Consider the following 21,930-nt stretch of genomic DNA (forward strand, 5'->3'; position numbering starts at 1 on the left):
TTCAAAGCTTTAGCTGATGAATCAAAACGGCAAAAAAAAAAATTTTTTTGCTACAGCCGTAGGAACAAGTTATCATGATGGCATCACAAACCACGTGACTCAATTATTAATAACTTACGGTCGATATGAAAATTGACCACCCACGTCCAAAACCTTTTCCTTTTTTCTTGCTTTCACACCCTCCTTTTTATGAATTTGGTTGACCAAGTACTAACCTTTGCCTATTGACACTACCTATCCAGTTTCTTGCATTCTAAAACATCTTGACTCAAGAAAGTTTTAAGCGACAATGGTATTTGTAAGTTTTTTTTTTTTAATTTTTGAAACTATTCATTGAGTTTTAAGCTTTGTACAATGCCTTTTTCAAGACCAATATATTAGCTATTCTTGTCAGCTACACGTGTACCAAGTGGTACATTGGGATTGATTTTCGAGAGAGTGTTTTACCAACTTTTATTCATTTATCTGAAAAATATTTCTAACTATCTTTATTTTTTTTTTTTTGGTAATCTAGTCGAAACCTTCTGAGAAGTCACAGTACTATTTAAAAGAGCTTGACACAGCTCGTTCTGAATATAGGTGGTCTGAAATCCCTGAGCTTGCTCGAAAAGTCACCAAACATTCACCCGAGAATGCTGGTATGTCATGATGGAAATCAAAAACTAGACTACATATTTTTGGATCTGACCTTTTTTTTTCTTAATAGCTTTTGCACAAACCAGTGTTATTGAAGCTGAAATGGAGAGCAGTTTATTTTCTCAAGGGATAGAGCTGCTTGCTCCTAAAAGCGTTCCATTTTCCAAGTCGCTTGACGACTACGAACAAAAACTCCAAAAGAACTCCTCTCAACAATTAAATCAGGGGCTAAGCCCAGAGCAGATTTTTATCAACTCTACGGTTTATGCACATGCGCTTCTTCTTTTGCAAAAGTATAATATTGTCGTGGAAGTTTCATCTAATTTCTCACAGTTTTTAAATTTTAATAACGGTTTAAACTCCTACACCAACAAATATACCCAGGTGATGATTATCAAACACTTGGCTATTGTTGGAACAGCCTATGAAGCACTCAGTCAATTTGACCAATCAATAGAAATTTATACAACTGCAGTTCCATTTATGTCCCTTAGTATAGGGTCAAGTCCGGGACTTTTATTCTGGGCAGAACAACTTTACTATAGATTTGGGAAACTTGCAGCTTCATATAAATGGGACAATTCTGAACTGGTTCTGAAAGCTCTTCGTGGCCATGAAGAAATTGCTGGATTGTTATCACAAAATTCTACTACTTCTAAATATTACAACCGACTGGATGGCCCGCAAAGAAAAATCAGTATTCTCAACATACATTTCATATATTCTTCGGCCATGCTTCAGAGTAACCCCAATAGTCAAACGAAAGAGGATGTTGAAAACTTATCAAAGTTATTTGAAAAGTTTCTTTTTGAGTCCACAGAAGAGTCAACTTCTTCTGAATCTAATCAAAACATTGAACAGTTTATAGAAACAATCATGCAAAACTGGCGCAAAACAATGAAGTTTTCCTATCCTCTTGAACAGGTTTATACACCAGAAGACAATAAAGAAACTGAAAAAATGCTAGTGATACTTAGACGTGCAACAATCAAAACCTTTCATTCATGTGCTATTATGCGACATTTAGTATTCGTTCTTTCTGCTCTTGGTCAGCATAAAGAATCTTTGATGGCATTTGATACTTATGTTTCATATCAAGAAAAGGCCCGTCTTCAGCAAGAAAAGAGCAATTTGAGCAATAACAATATTGCGGTAACTTCTGGAAATGAACCCATTGAAAATGCATTGTCACCACATCCCACTCAGACTTTGGTCACTGATCCGCCGACTGCTTCTTCGTCTACTGCTTTTGGTGACGATGATAAATCGGTAATTAGGGTATTTACTAAAGCCATTAATATTTTGGTTCAGGTTAAGCATGACGGTCTCAAAGCTAAAGAAACTGCTGATAAACTCCGCAGCTGGTTTTACACCGAAGAAGAAGCTAGTGCATTTTCGAAAGAAAAGTACGTTTCTTCTTATCATGGAGCCGATAAATATAGGCCAGCAGAATCTTCAATTGAGCTTTCAACTGTTTGGTTTTCAATTGCCAATGCTTATTCTCTGTTTGGTTTCCAAGCCTTCACCACAGCAGAACGTGATCAATCTTTCATCTTGGCAGTGAATTCTTTTGAAAAGAGTCTTTTCTATACCCACGGCCAAAGTGATGCTAAAATTCTTGCCGGATATGGTTTATTTCTTGCAAGAATATCTAAGATTCCTAAATCTTTGGAGGTTGTTCGAAGTGCTCTTCTTCTTGATTCAAACAACTATGCATCATGGCATCTTATGGCTCTTTTACTTTCTTCTCTAGGGGATTATGATAAGGCTTTAAACGCAATTAATAACACAATTGATATGATTGATGCTAGACGAGATACGCTTACTACATCTGAAAAGAGCAGCTTTTTGCAGATCAAAATCACACATGTTGCGATTTCCGAAGCTGTCTACGGAATTGATAGAGCTTTAGAGCTTATTTCGGAGGTATTTATTCTATTCGGAGATCTTTTTCCAGAGGCCAATAACCCCAGCACTGCTTTGGAATCTGCTCCTGTTAATGCTATAAAAGTTCGTCCCACTTCTCTAGCAGTCTCTAACGGTGATCTCAGACCCACCGTTAGTGCTGCTTCTTCGAATCACGTATCAGACCAAGCATCATTAAGGCCTATTTTTTCCCGGCTCAGCATAAAAAGGCTTTCTTCTAACAACCAAAACAAAAAACATCATTCACTTCATATCCCTCATCCACATCTTCACCCGAGCCAGAGTCAAAACCAAAAATTTCCCAAGCCATCGTTATCCCTTCCCACGGTTAACAAACCAGTTTCCAAAAGACCTGCTCCACAAGTTCTTAAACCATCTGATGCTCTTCAAAAGAAAAACTTGGCTGAATTATGGATTTGGGCAGCCAGTGTTTACAGACGAGCAGAGCTTTATAAGGATGCTGAGGAAGCTTTAATTGAAGCAGAAAACGTTAATGGGCCTACTCCTGCTTCTCATGTCGAATTGGGTCTTTTAATCCTTAAAGATCGACCTCTTCATGCAATGGAGGAATTTGAATCTGCATTAGAAAAAGATTCCAATAATCTAGCAGCGATCATTGCTTTTTCACAGTTAGTGTTAGATCATGTTGATTTAAACAAAAAGTTAAAGCAACGCCAGGAAGAAAAACGGAAAAAGATTGAAGAAGAAGTTCAACGAGAAATTCGACTTAATCAAACGAATTCATTTAGGGATCCCTTTGAAAATGTTGATATTGAAGAACCATCTTCTGGATTTAGACCATACTACAGTGATGATGAAGATGACGAGGATGACTTTGAAAATGGTGAAGAAGAAGACGACTTTTCTACTAAGTCTGAATTTCAAAAAAGTACCAAGATTGCTAATGGCCACTCTAGACTTGCTTCAACTACAAGCAAAAGCCAGTCTAAACCAGACTATTATGCAAATGATGCAGCTATGGATGTTTTGTTTTTATCTGAAAAGGATGAGCAGGCTGCTATAGCTCGTGCATCAGGCCTTTTAGAAACCTTAGTTCACTCGGGCCATGGTTTCAATTCTTCAGAAGCTTGGTATTTATTGGCTCAATATTTGGAACGTGATAGTGACAACCAGGGCTCTATTGCTGCGTTGTGGAAGAGTATTGGCCTTGAAGAGTCTAGAAGTGTTAGAGATTACGTTGTTAGTCAATGGAAGTAATAAGCGAACAATTTTTTATATAGAGAAACGTTAGAAAAATAATTCCTTAAAGCCTTTAATGGAGAAAAACTATAACCGTGCAGATTTCCATAAGAAGCGTATTAAAGACCTAATTTGGGATTCTATTATTATAACATCATATATTTTTTCGCAGTTTCTTTTCCTTTTTTTTTTTTAAAAAAAAAGATTTTATGCAGTTACAAGACCGTAAAATAGAGTCCACATTAGGACATAACTCGATAAACAAGAGACAATTTCAGCCCAGAAAACATCACTTTTTGGGGTGACAAAGTAGCTTAATGGGGAACTGCCCACGACCAAAACTTGTATCAGAAAAGAGACCAATGTGCTGGCGACAAAGTAGAAAAGAAAGCCGTAGATAGATTCCAATTGAAGGATTCCTGCGCAAATTCCAAATGCCAAGGAAGTGACATTACGGATATAAGAGATAGTCTGTGAGAATGTATATGTTAATAAATATTTTTTATATTGTAAAAATATATATATATATATAAAAACGTACAAGCTTATTGAACACAATATTGGGGATATATAATGGCGAAATTTGAAGTTCACGCTCTTTTAGTTGAGCAGGTGATTTAGATAAAGTTTTCGATGGTGCCATGGTGGATTATTATTGATATTATATATTTTGGCAGAATGTTTTTTAGATACCGAGTTCTTACTGTTGTGATTTTTTTTTATTTTAAAAGGGCTTAGTTGGCGATAAAATAGGGCATTGAGCGGTGGAGAAAAGAAAGAGATATAAATCATAATATTTACATAATCATTAGTAAGATCTTTTTAATTTAACTTTTTTTTTTTTTTTTTTTTTTCCCTTCGCCGCCATGATTAAACGAAAAACCGTGACTAACCAAAGGATTTTTTTCTCTCTTTGCACACTCCAAAATTTCATCTGCGAGCCATTCATTACCTACAAACCTTTTATTTGGTCCTTGAAGGATTTTGACATTTTTTCTAACACACACTCTTTTTTTCCCCCTCCTCCCTTCTACCCCAATCTTTATTTTATTTTATTTTATTTTATATTGTTTTTTTTTTTTTGAATCTTTGATTTGGTGTTAAAGACTTTTGAAATATTATTTTTATTTATTTTTTTTTTTTTTTGTTACTTTAATTTCTTTGATACCACTTTTATAGACATATCTCTAAATACACCCGCTATCAGAAATGGCTACCGTCGACTTTCTACAAAAAGCCTTGGATCTCACTAGAGAAGCCATAGAAAACGACACCAACGGCAAATACAAGGAAGCTTACGACTTATATACTAAAGGCCTGGATTATTACATGCTTGCAATTAAGTGTATGTATGAATGGTGGTGGATATTTATTTATTTTTTATGCATATATAATAATAACTAACGCGTCTTGTTAAACTACTTAGATGAGAAAAATGATAAAAAGAAGGAATTAATAAAGACAAAATGTTACGAATATTTGGATCGAGCAGAACAATTAAAAGATCATCTTAATAAACTTGAGAAAAAAACGGAAACATCTGAGGCCAGTTCAAACGGGTCGACCAAAGCAAAGTATGTCGTTATCTATATTTTGCCACGAAATATTTATATTTTTATCTAACCAAACTTTTTTTTTTTTTTTTTTTTTTTAGGAAAAACAATGGGGACGATAATGAGGACTCTGAAACGAAAAAACTGAGAGGTGCTTTATCCAGTGCCATTCTTTCCAAGAAACCTAATGTTCACTGGTCCGATGTTGCTGGTCTTGAGGGCGCTAAAGATGCACTCAAAGAAGCTGTCATTATGCCTGTTAAATTCCCCCAGCTTTTCAAGGGCAATCGTCGGCCTGCTGCCGGTATTCTTCTCTACGGTCCTCCTGGTACCGGTAAGTCCTTTTTGGCTAAGGCCGTGGCTACCGAGGCCAATTCTACGTTTTTTTCTGTTTCTTCTTCGGACCTGGTGTCCAAGTGGATGGGTGAGTCTGAGCGCTTAATCAAGCAGCTCTTTACTTTGGCACGTGAGCAGCGACCATCCATTATCTTCATTGATGAAGTTGATGCGCTGTGCGGTCCTCGTGGAGAGGGAGAATCTGAGGCATCACGCCGTCTGAAGAATGAGCTCCTTGTGCAAATGGATGGTTTTACTGGAGATGAAGAAGGTGGCGTTCTTGTTCTTGGAGCCACTAATATTCCATGGCAGCTTGATGCAGCCATGCGCCGTCGTTTTGAGCGCAAAGTGTATATCCCATTACCAGACATTGAAGCCCGTACCCGCATGTTCCAGCTGAATGTGGGTGATACACCTTGCACTCTGACGCCGACAGACTACCGGTTGTTGGCAGAGATGACGGACGGGTACTCAGGCCATGATGTGGCAGTATCGGTACGTGATGCACTTATGCAACCTGTGCGGAAGATTCAATCTGCGACTCACTTTAAGCCCGTGCAAGTCAAGAATTCGGAAACAGGTGAAGTTGAGACCAAGTATACGCCATGTTCGCCGGGCGATCAGGGGAGCCGCGAGATGAGCTGGATGGATATTGACGGCCATCAGCTAAATGAACCACCGCTGACAATCAAGGACTTTTTGAAAGCTATCAAGGCTGTCAAACCGACTGTTAGCAAGGATGAGATTAAGAAGCAGGAGGAGTTTACTGAGCTTTTTGGACAAGAGGGCAATTGATCAGTTGCATTTGAGTGGCCGGATGGAAGTATGTTGGTTATTGAGAGTTTTGTGACTTGACCACAGACATATATATATATATATATATTTATATATTTATATTTTGCAAAAAGGTCCTATTAGCTTTAGTTAGTCTTTTTGCTATTTTTTTTATTGTATTCCATATAGAAATAAAAGATGATATTGATATTTTTTTTTTTTTTATTATTGAATGAAAAAAAGTGAGTATCTTTACTCCACAGACTTTGCAAAAGGGGAAGAAATCAAGGACTTTCCATATTGGGAAGTGTGCGGCGCAAAGCCATATACACACAAAAAAAATATTTAAAAATTTAATGTTTTTCTCCGTTAAAAAAAAAAAAAAAAAAAAGTTTAACTCAAGAAGAAGTTCATCAATAATACAAGAAAAAAAAAAAAAAGGGCAGCGTATCAGATGCTAGAAAAGAATTACAAAGAAACAAGGGCATCAACAAGATAATAACTAAACATTATATTAAACTTAGTATGAATTTAATTTAACTCTGAAAAAGATGATAGTGAAAGACTAGTTAGTGTAGTAATATTGCCTTTATTTCATTCTAACACTATTTCCAGACAATGAGCTGCTTCTGTTGAGGGATCGATGACAATATTCTTTTTTGTCAAAGTCTAATGAATAGAAATTAAATGTAAAAATATTTATAAACTTGCAAGTATATACATATTTTTATGTAAATTATAGAAAGAACAGACTGGTTAATAGTCAATAAGCTCCAGGCATTGACTATATTACATTACTCTTTAAAGGATCAAAAGGAAGAAAAAAATAAATAAATAGAATGCTTGCTCAAATTATAGCAAACAAAAAAAAAAAAATCACACTTCAATGCAATATTAATCGTTAATAAACTTACTCATCATCATCCTCGTCATTTCCATAATCGCTATTTTTTTCAGCATCATTAAGAAATATCTCCACCAAATCTGGGTCCTGCATTGGAGGAAAGTTCATGTCGGCCAGCGCCATGCGCATGTTTTTAAAGTTATATGTCCCAGGTGGAAGACCTCCAGGACCAGAGGTCCCAGGAAACTCATAACAATTAACATCTCCAACAGCTCCATCACGACGGTGCTGCTGCTTCTGCTTCTGCTGGTGCCGCTTCTGATTCTGATTCTGATTCTGATTCTGATTCTTATTATTGTCACTGTTGTCAGCTAATTCTGATGTGACTAAAGGAGATGTACCCAATGGAACAACTTCCAAAGTCATTGACCGTGTTTCTACATCACTGTCAATGCCATCCGAGTAAGCATCGTCAAAGAACTCGTTATCAGCATCGTGTTCTGTCTCTGTCTCTGGACTATGGAATCCATCTTCAGCAAAGCGGCCTAATCTTTTGTGATGACTCATATGCACAGGGTTGGAAGTCAACGATGAAGATGGATGCTGAGGGTGAGTGTTGTGACTAGCAAACTCAGGTCCGGATAAGGAGGTAGGCGAAGGCGTCCGCAAGTGGCGAGTTTTGAGCAAGACACGCTTATTGTGGGGCAATTTAGGCAGTGCAGGCAGCGATGCGTTAGAGTGGTGCAGCAGCAATGACGATGTGGATGAGGAAGAGGAAGAGAAAGTGGAGGAGTTAGAACAAGAGGGTGTTGTGGATAAATTTGATGAAGATGCAATGTGGTAGTTATGGCAAAGACGAGAAGAAGCAGAAGCAGAAGCAGAAGCAGAAGCAGAAGCAGAAGCAGAAGCAGAAGCAGAAGCAGAAGCAGAAGCAGAAGAGGAATAAGGAGAAGGAGGAGAAGGAAGAAGAGCAGAAGGCAAGTCGGGATAGCTATCCAATCCGGAAGATGCAGAGGAGGGGAAGGATGCTACGACCGAGCTCAGTCGTCTAGCCAATCGTTTTCTTCGGGACGACGACGATGACGACGATGACGAAGGGTCTTGGCGATGGCTCAAGTGATGGTTGTGGCTGAGGTGGTGATAATGATTGTGATTGTGATGGTGAAAATGATGATGTAGCATTTGCTCTTGTAAAATCAACTGTTGCGCATGCTCCAGCTGGGCCTGGGTCTTCAATGTAGAGCTACATCGATGAATCAGAGGTCCACTGTGGTGGTGGTGGTGGTGGTGGTGGAAAAGATGGTTGTGGTGACCATGATGGCTGTGATGATGACTGTGATGATGGTTGTGATTGTGCAAGAGATTTGTTGTTCGGTTGTGAGATCTACTACGTGCAATTTTTTGATAAAGTCTATGGTGCGATGAACCCCGAGTCCCGCCAGGTTTCATCAGCGATGATAGAACCGAGTTTCTATTATATGCAGCAGAAGTAGAAGAAGAAGCAGAAGCAGAAACAGGAACAGAAGCAGAAGCATCTGGTTCATTGCATGATGAAGAGGCAGCGAAACATGAAGCAAAGTCTAAGCTTCCCATACTATTACTGAGGTGGCTCATAGTCCCACAAGAATCCAATCCGTAACCATCCGATAGAATGGACTCTAAAGAACTGAAGGACCCTGTTGGTGATGGTGGAGCGCTAACCTCAGCTACCTCCGATGTCACAGAAGAAGAAGTGGCAACCGCTACCATAGTGTCAGAAGATTCTATAGGAGATATACTACTTTTCTGACAACGAGCAGTATTAGGGACTGGACCATCAACGTCTGGACTGGTAGTGATGTAGCTGTGAAGAGTATGTTTGAACCCAGGCCCTCGGTTAAGCCTAGTGGTGGCTGCCTTTTTTGTAGGTCTTGGAGAAGATCCGTTCAAACAAGTACTGAAGCAACTGTCGACAATGATGGATCCGGAATCTGGCCTAGACCCTGGAAGTGTGTGTGCATTGGCAGTGAAGTACTGCCTTTTAAGGTCTGTTCTGTCTGTTGGTACTGCTAGTATTGGTCCTGTGGGGCCTGCGGCGGCAGCGGCCGGTTGGGCCGAATCGGCTGTGCGTGGACGCTTGCCTAGTGATGACGGCAGCATTGTAGTATAGATAGATGATTCTGGATTTCAAGAAATAAGCTAGAGATGAGAGATGGGAGATGGGAGATGGGATTTGAAGTGTAAAAGTGAGCAAATATAGTATGAGAGGTTTTTTTTTTATTTTTTGATAATAAAGGAAAGAAGGAAAGAAAGAAAGAAAGAAAAGTTATATATATCCAAAGAGGTTTTTATTTTTTTGTGAGTGCACATAAAACCGTCCGTGGATTTTTAATTTTTCTTTTTTTTTTTTTTTTTTTTTTTTTTTGAGCAATCTCGCACATGATATTGGAGACCAACTTCTGCATTTCCAAAAACGGTAACTGTGTGGTCAACCACACCAGTTCAGACATCCAAATGGTCAGACAAAAATCACCATCACCACCACCACAACCACCACCCATTAGCAGTTTATTTTATCATCATAGCATGTCATTATAATATCATATTAAGTATACATAAATAATAGCAAAGTCATTAAACCCTCCATACCATTTAGTTCAAATAGCCTTTACAGCCGCTTGATCCACAAAGACATGGAATACGCTCCTCATCATTCACCTCCCGCTCAAACTTATAATCATAGGTCAGCTCTTCGTTGGCCTGAATATCTCGTAAAGCGTAAATAACAATTCTCTTCTTGCCCTCAACTTTAATAATCTTAGCAGTGCAGCTAGGCGTACATGAGTGGTTGATGAACCGTGCAATACCACCAAGCTTAGTCGCATCAATCACAGTCTGCTCATCTATCCGAAACAAGTAGGAAGACCCAATTCCAGACCGCAAATACTTCTTCTCTCGAAGCTCAGCAACTTTTTGCCGCACAACCTCACCAACATATTCAATAATCATGTCGTTGGCTGTTATTGGCTCAATTGCATACAACCCCCAGTTGTGGATTGCAGATCGTGCAAACTTCACCGGCTTCTTGCGTTTCTTGAGCTGATTAAAGTTGAGAATATCCGTCTCACTACTCAACATTTGTTTTTGCAAACTAATGTCATTAGCAAGTCTTCGGTTACTTGCACGGTTATGACGTGAATTAGAGCCACCTGCTGCAGCTGCCGCAGTACTGGCCGTGGAAGTATCTGGCTCTTCTCGAATCGTGTCAATAGGCTCATGGATCTTGCGTCTGTGGGGAAGATACGCAGCCTTGTCTTTGTCTGCAATCCGCTTAAACCCATCACTCCTGCTAGCCCCTGTTTTACTAGACCACCGAAGGGTTTCTTCAATACCGTTTTCAACCAACAAAGGCTTTCCAACTGATTCTCGCCCATAATTTACAGACTTCATCTCCTTTTGGTTCCAGCACCAAAAATCAACCGGGCCAATATCTTCACTTTCAACACCTTTCAAAACTTGCTTCAAAAGTTCAAAATCTTCATCATCCTTAACAAACGACTGAAAGCCATCCAAATCTAGTAACGTGGAAAAATCATCCATGCAAACTGGCTCCATTCGGCCTTTAGACGGTTCCCAGTCAAGCCTAGGATTCATAATCTCTTGAGAAATTGAATGCTCTTCAAACATACCATCCCATTCTGGATCATAATTTTCTGAAACATCCTTATCATCAAGTTCTTCGGACTTTGGTGACTTAATCGTTTCGGTTTTTGAGCTTTCTTCAAGTTTCTTCAACTTGGGTCGCTTTCTTTTTTCATCCTCAGACTCTTCCTCAGGTGATATCAGAGGAACCAAAACATTGGTTAGTATTTCTCCATCTTTTTCAAAAATTTGGCGGTGCTTGTCTTCTTTGACCTCTTCCAAGGCATCATTTGTTGGAGACTCTTCAGGCGTGATTTGACTATCAGTAGGAGCACTCTTAAGTTTATTCTTCAATTGTCGAGGTGTTTTCAATGTATCATCAATATTATGCTTAAGCTTCTTGTGTTGTCTAGATACAGGCAAATCATCATCATCGTCAGATTCTCCTTCAGAAGAAGTATAATGTAAAAATTCTTTTAAATTCCGTCTTTTGGATTTGTTCAACTTGGAAATTAAAGGTTCTTCTTCCTCATTGGAACCTTTTGGTGACTTTTCAGGTTCCTTCAATGGGAAGGATTCGGGTTTTCCGAAAGCAGTAGACTCAGATGTATCTGAAGCTGCCTGAGGGTATATAGGTGTTTGAGTCGCCGACTCTGAGTCATCGTCTTCTTCATCTGAAGAATCGTCATTCAGGCCATGGTTCATTGGCCGGGCGCTTACTTTCTCTCTAGATGCAGCTGGAGTAAGTTGAAGCTTACTTGATGTAGTGATCGTACTTTTCCTTTTAAACCGAGGTAAGGAAAGAACAGATGATGGAAGAGGATTAAATCTGTTGGAAGAGGGTGATTTTTCTTCTACAGAAATTTCGGCGGTAGTTGAAGATGTAGATGTAATTGGAATCCTGCTTTTATGAGGACTTACTTGTGATTCCATCAGCAGGTGTGATGAGGGTCGGTCGGTATAATCAGGTTGCGACCGTTTTATCTCAGCAGGTATTGCTGGCGGTAGAAGGTTTCGAGCATTCTTTTCCTGCTCCTTTTTTTTGAGTTGATCACGGAGAAGTTTTGATTCTCTTTCTACCGCTTCATTTGCTTCAAACGCTTCATTAGCTTCAATGTCAGTCAGTCCAGATAAAAACAACTTCATAAGAACCACATTCTGGCCAAACTGAGTATTATTTTTTTCCTTAAAGCATTTCCTTGCAACCCATTGATCCCGGAAAACAATAATAAAGAACCTTGGACAAACAAAAATTGCTTCTGTTTGTTTAGAAAACCAGGTTACTATCGGCATTATTTTAACTCTGGTGGAAATATAGTGATTGCTGATAAAAATGCAAGGTTCTAATACTTCAAAAAATACAGGTAATTTTCCGCTTTTCAAAGACATCCTTCGTCGAACAATGCCAGGTTTCACTTCTTTATGTGATCCTGGTTTATCATCTTGGCCATGTGCGGCTTTATTCAAGTCCCTAAAAGTTCCTGGGCTTTCTCTCAGTTCTTTTGATACAGAATAGTATTCCTTCTTAGTTTTGATGATATCGTGAATAATTCTTTCTTTCACCAAGCCTTTCTCATCAAACTGAATAAATGGTTTCTTTGCATCAATAAACACACTTTGATTATTTGCTATAAGCCTGTTGGCGATTTTGTTGGAAATACTCAACTCGCCATCAAACTTAAAACAACAAACGCCCAAAAACTCTCCAGAAGTTTGATCATGAGCCATTTCGAGGTCTGATACAGGACCATACTCTAAAAGTTTGTACATAATGGTGGATTTTTTCGTCAACGTAGATAGACCGGACATTAACAATTTTGTGTCAGGAGGAGGAGCGATGGTATTTTCATCTTTCTATTTGTAAGAGAGATTAATTAGTTAATATGCCACTGATAATAAACAAAGATATTTTATTACTTACAATAAAAATAGGCACAACGCAACTTTTCAAATACTCCTTTTTCCCACCTTTCGAGCGAGTATACCTGATACCTTTGTAGAAACGGGGGTCTGTTGGATCTGGTTGTCCTTCGCCGTTATATCGAACCTTGGGCTTAGATCCACCACTTTTAGTTCGACTCAAGTCAGGATCATAAACAGTTTGATAGTTTGCTCGTTTTGTTGGATTTAAATTTTTGTGATCATGTACCTCCTGCTGCTTTATTGATCTCTTACTTTCGCCGTTAGGTGTAGAGATAGATGTTGATGATGTAGATGATGACTGTGGAGATGGCAAATAATGACTCTGGGGTTCTTCTGGTTTTTGCTTTAATTTATGAAAAAACAAATCATTTTTGCTAAATGTTTTTGGGGTATCTCTCCATGTTTTTGAATCTATTATTAACGAAGAACGTTTATCGGTATCACGCGATCCTGTCGGTGGTAATCTTTCGTCATATGTGCGGTGGTTAGAAGTTGAAGACGAATGTAATTGCCCATTTGAAGATGAAGATTTGGTGTGTCTGCTTGAGGATAGTAAAGATGACGATGAGCTTGAAGAGGAACTGCGAGGTCTAAATTTAGAAGAAGAAGAAGAAGAAGACGACGAAGACCGTCGTAATGAAGAAGATGATGAACTATAGCGTGATCCTTTCTTTCGATCTGGGAAAAAAGTTGCCAAATCAAACTTCTCGTCATGAGACGACGGCATGCTTGGAGTAATAAGTAAGATAAATATGTGTTGAATGCAAAAGATACGTGTTGATTTTTCAGCAACAGATCATGAACTTGGGTCTTGGTGACCAGCCGTATCGTGAATAGTAAAATTATAAAATAGAAAACTCAGATGTGTATTTTCTTTAACTTCTTTTTTGTTTGAAACCTTTCTCTAGTAAATATATGCGCGTATGAAAGTAACTGATAAGAATGGCGTATTACTTTTATGATTTTAATGGGCAGGTGTTGCGAGTAATGCTAAACTTTTCAAAAACCTATGCATTTTTTTGTGGGAAAAATGTGTTCTTAAGATGATCCACAGGTTAATATATGTCCTAGTAATAAAAAATATATCTGTAGCAGGAAGGAAGCTCTGGGAAACAGTTCGAAGGCACCGATATAATCCTGTACTTATTTTTGTCGCGTGTGGATCGCTATATTTATTATTTATTTATTTTTATTTTTTGTTTTTTGTTTTTTGTTTTTTTTTTGGCCTTAGTTTGGAGGTAAAACCCAAATTTTATGAAGAAAAAAATAAAAGGGATTGTTGGATGTTGTCATGATTGTTTATGCAGTTGTTAGGATGTAGTGCGAGTAAATTTTGTCATGATTACTAATGATTATAAAATATTTAAATCTAAATTTATTTTACACTATTTGGTGTGACTAAATCAAGTCCTTCCTATTGCTTTTTTTTTTTTTTTTTTTTTTAATTTTAATTTCAAATCTACTTTTTTAATATACTTAATTTGCTACTTATACTATTAAAACTAATATACATAAGAACCTGGGTCTGGCCCAAAATACCCTTTTTTCGGAATTTCTAGCCGCCTATAAGAGGTGTCGCCATCAATACCTTTATACATAACATCGTTACCCCACCATGATAACGTCTTTGGGTGATATTGAACAGAGAAAAATATGATAATGGCACTGAGAGCAATACCCGCTGATAAACCACTAGATAACACATAGGTGTATTTTTGAAACCACAGGACATATCTTTTGCGAATGTAATTCATAAATATCAAAGATATGTAGAATGCTGTGGTATAGTACGTCAAATTGTATGGAGCGAAATTTAAAAAGCCCAAAACAATAAGCAATGAATCTAGTCTTCTTAAAAATGTCCAGTTTTTTGGGGCATATTTGTGAATCAAATAAAATGGAAGCGGAATAAAAGCCCCTATTAAGAAACACCACTTTAGAATTGGATACATCCCGTTAAACACTCTTCGGGGCCCAACAACACCCCAAATCACTGATGCAGAATAATAAATGGATTCGTTAGGGCACGTAAAATTTTGTTCTTGTTTTTCGTCACAAATTCCATCATAGTGTCTAATTTGCCAATTTGCAATGCCAAGTACCACTAAAGACTGAACCAGAGTAGCAATGATTTGACACCGAAAAGTAGAGCGTGGAGGGATTTTTGCGTAATGTCCTAGCTTTTGGTCTTGAATAAAGTAAATTGCTTGTAAATTTGTATTGAGACCAAAGGCCTTCATAATCATCAATGCCACGCCACGTCCCGGTAATGCATACCCAGCAATCAACTCTGTTAGGACATTCAAACTTAACGAAAAACCAGTCATAGAGTATAAAAGACCAATGGGAATAAGGAAAACCATACCCACTGCTAAGCCATAAAAGATTGACCATACTGGAGTTTCCGTGGGATAAACTTTAACGCAAACTATTCCAAGAATTAATGCACACATGGTGACAATAAGATACCAATACAAGGGAACCTCGCTGTACTGCGACATCATCCGACTCTGCGGATCAGCAAATGTTTTTATTTGACTTTGTCGGTCTATGACACTTTGCCACACTCCTTTTAGCCCATTCCACAAAATATCTCGATAATATAGAAATGTATGAACAATAAGAGCTGGGTATAAAGCAAAAAATGCGCCGTAAACCACCAAATTTGCTGCGGTGTAATAAGGTGGAGAATATTGTTGGTATTTGTCATTATCTAAAATGTTATTTGTCAGTACTTGTTCAACCGAATATTCTTCTCCTGTGTTGGTAAATAGGCGACTAGAATTGATTGGAAGGTATCCTGTGTAATACATGTTTGAATAGTAAACGGCCGGTATAACGACAACTCCTGCAAGAAGAGTTCCCAAGTAGTTATTCCCCATTGCAAAAAATGGTGTTGATAAAGGAGAAACAAGTGAGGATACCACGTTCCAATCCCATGTTGGCCATGGATTCAGGCCTAGCCCAGTGATACTACCGGTAATTGTAGCCAAGTTGAAGTTATGAGGAGAAATCCATGTGATCCAGTTGAATGTACTGAGGGCCTGAAATAAATAATTAGGAAGCCAAAAATAAAAAAACATGGCAAGAAACGCAAAGAGAAACAATTTTTTTCTAGATATCGTCCAACCGTTTATGTTTTCACTAGTCTCTTTAACCATTAGTGCTCTATTCAAAGCAATTGTTGGCAAAATTGTTGGCCAAATGCACTTTTCAGGATATACCAAAACATGGCGAACAAATCCAGCAAGACCAAATCCAATAAACTGAGTCGATAAAATTAAAGTAAATTGATAGCCCGAGTTGGCCCATTTATTATTGTAAAACATGGGTAACTTTTGAACAAAGATTTGGTCGCTAACATAAGCCATGGATGAAGTTATACCAAACATTATGGTAGTAAGAGATTGCTCTTTATATGACCATGGACCAGGATTGAGGTGAAACGTTTTCCCAAAAGCATTAAGTTTCCAGATAGGTAGTCTTTCTAGCAATTTGCCACATGGATAGACTAGAAACTGGAGTAATGGCATGGGCACCGATATTGGTGGCATTCTTGGCTCAAAAAACTGGTTTACTCCACTGCCGACCATTACCCAAATAATTCCCAAAAGATATACCCTCCATGTTTCTGCTGGTTCTTCTGGATTGTCTGTAGGATCAGAAATAGCTCTAACTTCTGGATATGAAGAGTGAAAGTGTATTAGTGATGCTTCTAGTCTTAATGAAAAAGAATAGTTTTCCTCAGAAATGGTAGTGAAACCTTGTTTTGTAATGAGTTGTTTAAGATACTGTTGTGTGTATTCTGGAAAATTTGGATCATTTTCATGCTCTTCTATTGTTTTTTGAAGTATTGATATCGCCTGTGCGTCGGTAAGACTAAATATCCCCTGAATAATGTAATCAAGATCAGTTGCTGTGTCAATATCATTAATATTTTTCCCCATCAATGCACAAATCTCCGCCCGTTGTTCAGGCGTGATTTCATACATTTCATTTTCATCTGTATTAACTTCATCAGGAAAGCTCCAAGTCTTATCAGAAGTTTCCTCCTTATTACTAGAACTCCATCCGTACCCCATGATTAATTATTTAAAAATTCTGATGTTTTATTTTTGGGCTATTAATTTTTTTTTTTTTTTTTTTGAAAAAAATGAATATGGAGTTTAAGAAGAGAAGAAAAAATGAATTAAACAAAATTAGTGAAAAAGGGTTTTAAAGAGAAAAAATATAAATAATGTTGTGAAGTTTCGAGATTTATATATTTTAAATGATAGTATTTTATTTAAAAAACAATTCTTTCTTATGAACCCTTAGCTTCTTTAAGCTAAACCTAAGGTTAATATATAAAGAGCTTATGTTTAGATAAGGTCCGAATGAAGAAACTACTGGAAAGTATTTTTAGCAAGCGAACAAGGGTCACAAGCGATTTTTATGTATATTTCTTTACATATGGATACCTTTAGAGGGACGATTACCAAACTAGGAATCTCCAAGAATTTTTTTTTTCAGGCATACAGGAAGAGACATCTGGTCTTTAAAAGTTTAGTTTGACCTTGGGCTATAAAACTCTTGCAGTATTTGCCTTAGATGCTAAAGATTTCGTTCCAAAAAGCGGAACAGTTTATTTACAAGATGTTCAAATATATATGCCAAGCAGTTTTCTTGATCTTTTTTGCTATTCAATTGTATGAAAAAACAAGAGTTTGTTTTATATGTAATAATAGACTTTTGTATTACATCTAAATGTAAATTTACCATATATAAATGCTTTAAAGCACTTTAATGAAGAGTAAGTACTCATCTTGTACCTCATTGAGGATATTAAAATTCACTTAGCTATAAATAATTTTAATATGATAAATGTTTATTTTTTTTTTTTCAAGCTAAATATAATTATTCAATGAGAAATTTATTTTATTTTAATTTTTTGAACAATATTAATGTATTTTATTATTTTCTTTTTGTATTTTTATATTTTTATATTTTTATATTTTTATATTTTTTTTGCATAATTGTACCCTCAACTGTGTTTTATTAATTAATTTCCAAATAGAATAAAAAAATTTTTGCTTTCTTATTTTGGAAGTTAGAACAAATTATTAGAGAAAATGAACGATATTAATAAACAGGAAATTCAAACTTTGAAGAAATAAAATAAAATAAATTTATTTACTGTGAATTTATGCAAAATATTCTCTTGAAAAACGGATAGAACTTGAAGTATTTTCTATCGCTTATTGAATAAAGTATTATTATTTATCATGATAAATGATCATCTTCTAAAACGGAATTAGATCAGAAAAAACAATATAAATCTAGAAAAGTTTATATTTTAACTGTTTTTTTTAGTCATTTCATTTCGCCTTTTAGGCTAGAGAGAAAAATATTGCATCCTATAGCTCTTTCTGTTATTCTATTGATTTCTAAGCTTTTGTAGAATCTAAGTAGCTAGACCACTTTTAATGTTTCTCTTTAATACAAACCATGTCAAAAAGTAATTTTTCAAAAAAATTTATGGTATTAAAATATCAAGTAGCAGTTTAAGTTTTGTAACCAATGTAAGTCATTATTCTTCTATTCGAGAGTCATGTTATCGGATTGTTACGGTTATGAAAGCGTTCGTTTAATTTGCATGATTCTTTCATAGCGTATTGCATTTGTAAATAAATAAATAAATAAAACAATAATGTAAAAATCTTACTAAATTAGTGAAATAATTAAAAATCCAGCTAATAAAATTTGGCTCTTAAATGCTTAAACACCTGGAAATTTTTTAAGGTATGTACCTTCATCTAGTTTAATTGTTGTAATCTAGGAAAATGATATTTCAACTTTGAAAAGAATTTTAAAACTAAAATCAAATTTAAAAGAATTTTAGAATGATTTTAGTTTGTAACTTTAAAGAGATGTAAAGGAGAAATATGAGCCTTTTTAGCAGGGATATGTGATTACAATTTCAGAACATTTTTATTTATTTTGGAAAATGCCAATTCTTTAGCAAAAAGGAGTATTTTTTTTTAATATTAATCTCATCAAAAGAAATAATCAAAATAATTTTAGCCGTGTCTTTTCCTGTGTATACAAGCGATATCAATAGGCGAAGAACAATAGGCGAGTATATTTTCAGTTAAATGAGTGTTTCATGATAGATAGAATAAAACTTGGCCAGGCCAGAAATAAACAATATAAATATCCAAAAAAAACTTTGGAATGAAAGATTTCTTTTCTCTTTTTTTTGTTATCTAAAAAGATATTTCGTTCCTTTATCCTTTTTTTTTTTTTTCCTTTTTCTGTGCTTATTCGTTCGTTTGTTGGTACTATAATCAACTTATTTTTTTTTGTCATTCCTTTTCTTTATAAAATGAAATTTTCAGCTCTCGCCATTGCCACCTTTTTAGCCATCCCTGGCGCTCTTGCAGACGAAGTTCCTGCTGGTGCCCTTTTGCTTAATGTCAAGCGTTCTGAAATTTCTCTTTCTGAGGAAAGCAAACTGAAACGTCGTGATGGCAACACTGCCCTTGGAAACGCCATTGAGGATAAGATCAACAACAAAAAGTTTTACTACACCACCACTGTTCAGATCGGTACACCTGCTCAGGATGTTGAGCTGTTACTTGACACTGGTTCTTCTGATACTTGGGTTTTCTCTCCTAACTCCAAGTACACCGGTAAGCAGGGTGGCCCCAAGTCTTTCTTTGATGAGTCTAAGTCTACCACTTGGAAGGGCAACAACACCAACTTCCACATCACCTATGGTATTGGCCAAGTCACCGGAAAGTGGGGTACTGACAACCTTTCTATTGGTGGAGCCACAATCAATGATCTTTCCATTGGTATCGCTGATAACACTGACTCTGCTCAGGGTATTGTTGGTATTGGCCGTCCTCAAGCTGAGATCACCTCCAAGGCTGGCAATAAATACGCTAACCTTCCTCTCAAGCTTTACGAGAACGGTCACATTAGCTCTCCTGCTTTCTCTTTGTATCTTAATGATATTAGCAGCGACAGTGGTTCTATTCTTTTTGGTGCTGTTGATCACTCTAAGTACAGTGGTAAGCTTGTTTCTATGGATGTTTCCCACCCTGTTCATTACGGTACTACCCTCAATAACATTCGTGCTCAGGGCATCGCCAACTCTAACATTCTTAACAAGCCCATGACTGCCATTCTTGACTCTGGTACTACCTTGTCTTATCTCCCCAATGATGCTTTGATTAACTTACACACCAACTTGAACGCTAATCCTTCGTTCACAATTAACCAGAGATATTACTGTGACTGCAATATCACCCAGTACTTGCAGTTCGATTTCCAAGGTCAGAGTATCAAGGTCCCTAATTACCAGTTTTTGTGGCCTATTGAGCAATTTGTCAACCCTGTTGTTTCTTCGGTTGCTTTCCCCAGAAATTCATGCTTGGTTGGTTTTGAGGCAACTCCCCAAGGTGCCGACTACATTCTTCTTGGTGACAATGTCTTGCGTTCTGCTTACATTGTTTACGATCCTTCTCACAATAAGGTAGCTCTTGCCCAAGCCGACTTTTCTAAAACCAAGTCTGAAATTGAGCTCATCAAGAAGGACATTCCTTCCAAATAAATGGGTTAGATTTGGTTTGATCTTATATGTGAAGGATATTTATTTTCGCTTTAGTTTGAATTTTTCTTTTTCTTTTTCTTCTTTTTTTCGGGGGTAATCATAGCCTATGATTTAATTTTTGTGATCATTTTTAGTTGTATAAGTATTGAATATATGAAATAAAAAAAAATTTTGAAATTTTGAAATTTTGAAATGTTGAAATGTTGAAATGTTGAAATGTTGAAATGTTGAAATGTTGAAATGTTGAAATGTTGAAATGTTGAAATTTTAAAAAATCTAAAATCTAAAATCTAAAATCAAATTAAGAAATTATGTTTAATTTGGAGTTTGAGTCCAGTTAAGGGGTTAAGTTGTTGTATTTACTGGGATTTAATATAGCCAGTCTAGAATTTTCCTGCACTGGAATATTATTTAACCTCAGCAAACCAAACGAGCACATTTTTACGTTCCATACAGCACAACCACTTTACCTAAAAAAAGAAACAAATACACTACTAGTTTAAACTAAAGCAGCAGCAAGGAATGGGATAAAGAAGAATTTATTGATATTTTTTTGGCCGGCAATTAGGGAATAGAAAGAAATAGGTTTATTGTAAAAAAAAAAAAAAAAAAAAATAATAATAATAATAATAATAATAAAATTGATAAAAATCAATGACTTCAAGTACAGAGAGATTAGCGCCGAGTGACAATATTCACAGCCATAATTCCAAGAACGATAATAACTTCACTGGGGACCAAAATCTGAGTCGTGATCATGGAAGTAATGAAAGTATAACTGAATCACAGTCAGATCCAGAATACTTAGACCCAGAAAGTTACGCCGAAGAAGAAGAAGAGGAAGAAGAAGAAGAAGTGATACCGCCGTTTGAACTTGCAATCCAAAGCGTCCTGGGACCTGCGTTAGATACAACAGTCTGGCGCCTACGAAGTCTGCACGAGTCTCAAGTAGCACTAACAGTACAACTCAACATCTTGACAGCAGTTTTAGAATCTTACGGGCGGGCATCCAAGCCGCAACAGTTGAAAGTTCCGATAGCCAAAATCAATGTGTGCCGACAAAAGTTGCAAGCGGTCAACACGACGTTGGCTTTGGTTGAGGAACGGCTGGATCGGGTGAAGCGGCGGCTACTGGATGAAGGTAACAACGCCAGCCCGGTCGGTTCCCAAATACTGGCCAATACCCCTCCAAATCCACGACAGGCCAACCTGGGGGTAGCGGAAACATCCGGGTCGTAAAGAAAGATGGGATTTTGTTTTTTTTTTAAAAAAAAAAATAATAATAATAATAAATATGGAACGACACATCATTATGTATTGTTGTTCTAAGCATAGATGGCGGCGGCTGAATAATTTTGCTGGCTCGATGCTGTGGCAGTGGCATTTACACGTAAGAGGTTAAGGATGGGAGAAAATAAAATAAAAACAAAAAAAAAAAAGAAATTTTATAAAAACAAGTCGAAAACCTCCAGTCAGCAACATCAACAAAACCATCACCAATAACAAATAACGATAATAAA

General features: G+C 36.8%; 8 protein-coding genes across 8 annotated transcripts; 4 read left to right on the plus strand and 4 right to left on the minus strand.

Moving 5' to 3' along the window:
* Positions 1-289: 289 nt before the first annotated feature.
* SAPINGB_P005565 (uncharacterized protein) lies at positions 290-3,780 on the plus strand (the record flags this gene model as incomplete). The annotated part of the gene is made up of 3 exons (XM_032000279.1): positions 290-298; positions 515-638; positions 707-3,780. 3 exons carry the CDS (start codon positions 290-292, stop codon positions 3,778-3,780), a joined length of 3,207 nt encoding a protein of 1,068 aa, XP_031856170.1.
* Positions 3,781-3,969: 189 nt separating this feature from the next.
* SAPINGB_P005566 (uncharacterized protein) lies at positions 3,970-4,405 on the minus strand (the record flags this gene model as incomplete). Its single annotated transcript, XM_032000280.1, has 2 exons — positions 3,970-4,233; positions 4,304-4,405. 2 exons carry the CDS (start codon positions 4,403-4,405, stop codon positions 3,970-3,972), a joined length of 366 nt encoding a protein of 121 aa, XP_031856171.1.
* A 566-nt stretch (positions 4,406-4,971) lies between these two features.
* On the plus strand, positions 4,972-6,446 carry SAPINGB_P005567 (uncharacterized protein; the record flags this gene model as incomplete). Its single annotated transcript, XM_032000281.1, has 3 exons — positions 4,972-5,107; positions 5,189-5,336; positions 5,417-6,446. 3 exons carry the CDS (start codon positions 4,972-4,974, stop codon positions 6,444-6,446), a joined length of 1,314 nt encoding a protein of 437 aa, XP_031856172.1.
* Positions 6,447-7,335: 889 nt separating this feature from the next.
* On the minus strand, positions 7,336-9,408 carry SAPINGB_P005568 (uncharacterized protein; the record flags this gene model as incomplete). The annotated part of the gene is made up of 1 exon (XM_032000282.1): positions 7,336-9,408. The coding sequence occupies one exon, from the start codon at positions 9,406-9,408 to the stop codon at positions 7,336-7,338; it is 2,073 nt and encodes a 690-aa protein (XP_031856173.1).
* Positions 9,409-9,900: 492 nt separating this feature from the next.
* On the minus strand, positions 9,901-13,540 carry SAPINGB_P005569 (uncharacterized protein; the record flags this gene model as incomplete). Its single annotated transcript, XM_032000283.1, has 2 exons — positions 9,901-12,744; positions 12,812-13,540. 2 exons carry the CDS (start codon positions 13,538-13,540, stop codon positions 9,901-9,903), a joined length of 3,573 nt encoding a protein of 1,190 aa, XP_031856174.1.
* A 775-nt stretch (positions 13,541-14,315) lies between these two features.
* Positions 14,316-16,895, minus strand: SAPINGB_P005570 (uncharacterized protein; the record flags this gene model as incomplete). The annotated part of the gene is made up of 1 exon (XM_032000284.1): positions 14,316-16,895. One exon carries the CDS (start codon positions 16,893-16,895, stop codon positions 14,316-14,318), a length of 2,580 nt encoding a protein of 859 aa, XP_031856175.1.
* A 2,282-nt stretch (positions 16,896-19,177) lies between these two features.
* Positions 19,178-20,410, plus strand: SAPINGB_P005571 (uncharacterized protein; the record flags this gene model as incomplete). Its single annotated transcript, XM_032000285.1, has 1 exon — positions 19,178-20,410. One exon carries the CDS (start codon positions 19,178-19,180, stop codon positions 20,408-20,410), a length of 1,233 nt encoding a protein of 410 aa, XP_031856176.1.
* Positions 20,411-21,064: 654 nt separating this feature from the next.
* SAPINGB_P005572 (uncharacterized protein) lies at positions 21,065-21,649 on the plus strand (the record flags this gene model as incomplete). Its single annotated transcript, XM_032000286.1, has 1 exon — positions 21,065-21,649. The coding sequence occupies one exon, from the start codon at positions 21,065-21,067 to the stop codon at positions 21,647-21,649; it is 585 nt and encodes a 194-aa protein (XP_031856177.1).
* Positions 21,650-21,930: the final 281 nt, after the last annotated feature.

Source organism: Magnusiomyces paraingens (genome assembly GCF_902498895.1).
Source record: "Magnusiomyces paraingens strain CBS 517.90 genome assembly, contig: contig4, whole genome shotgun sequence".
In the NCBI taxonomy this organism is placed as follows: Eukaryota; Fungi; Ascomycota; class Dipodascomycetes; order Dipodascales; family Dipodascaceae; genus Magnusiomyces; species Magnusiomyces paraingens.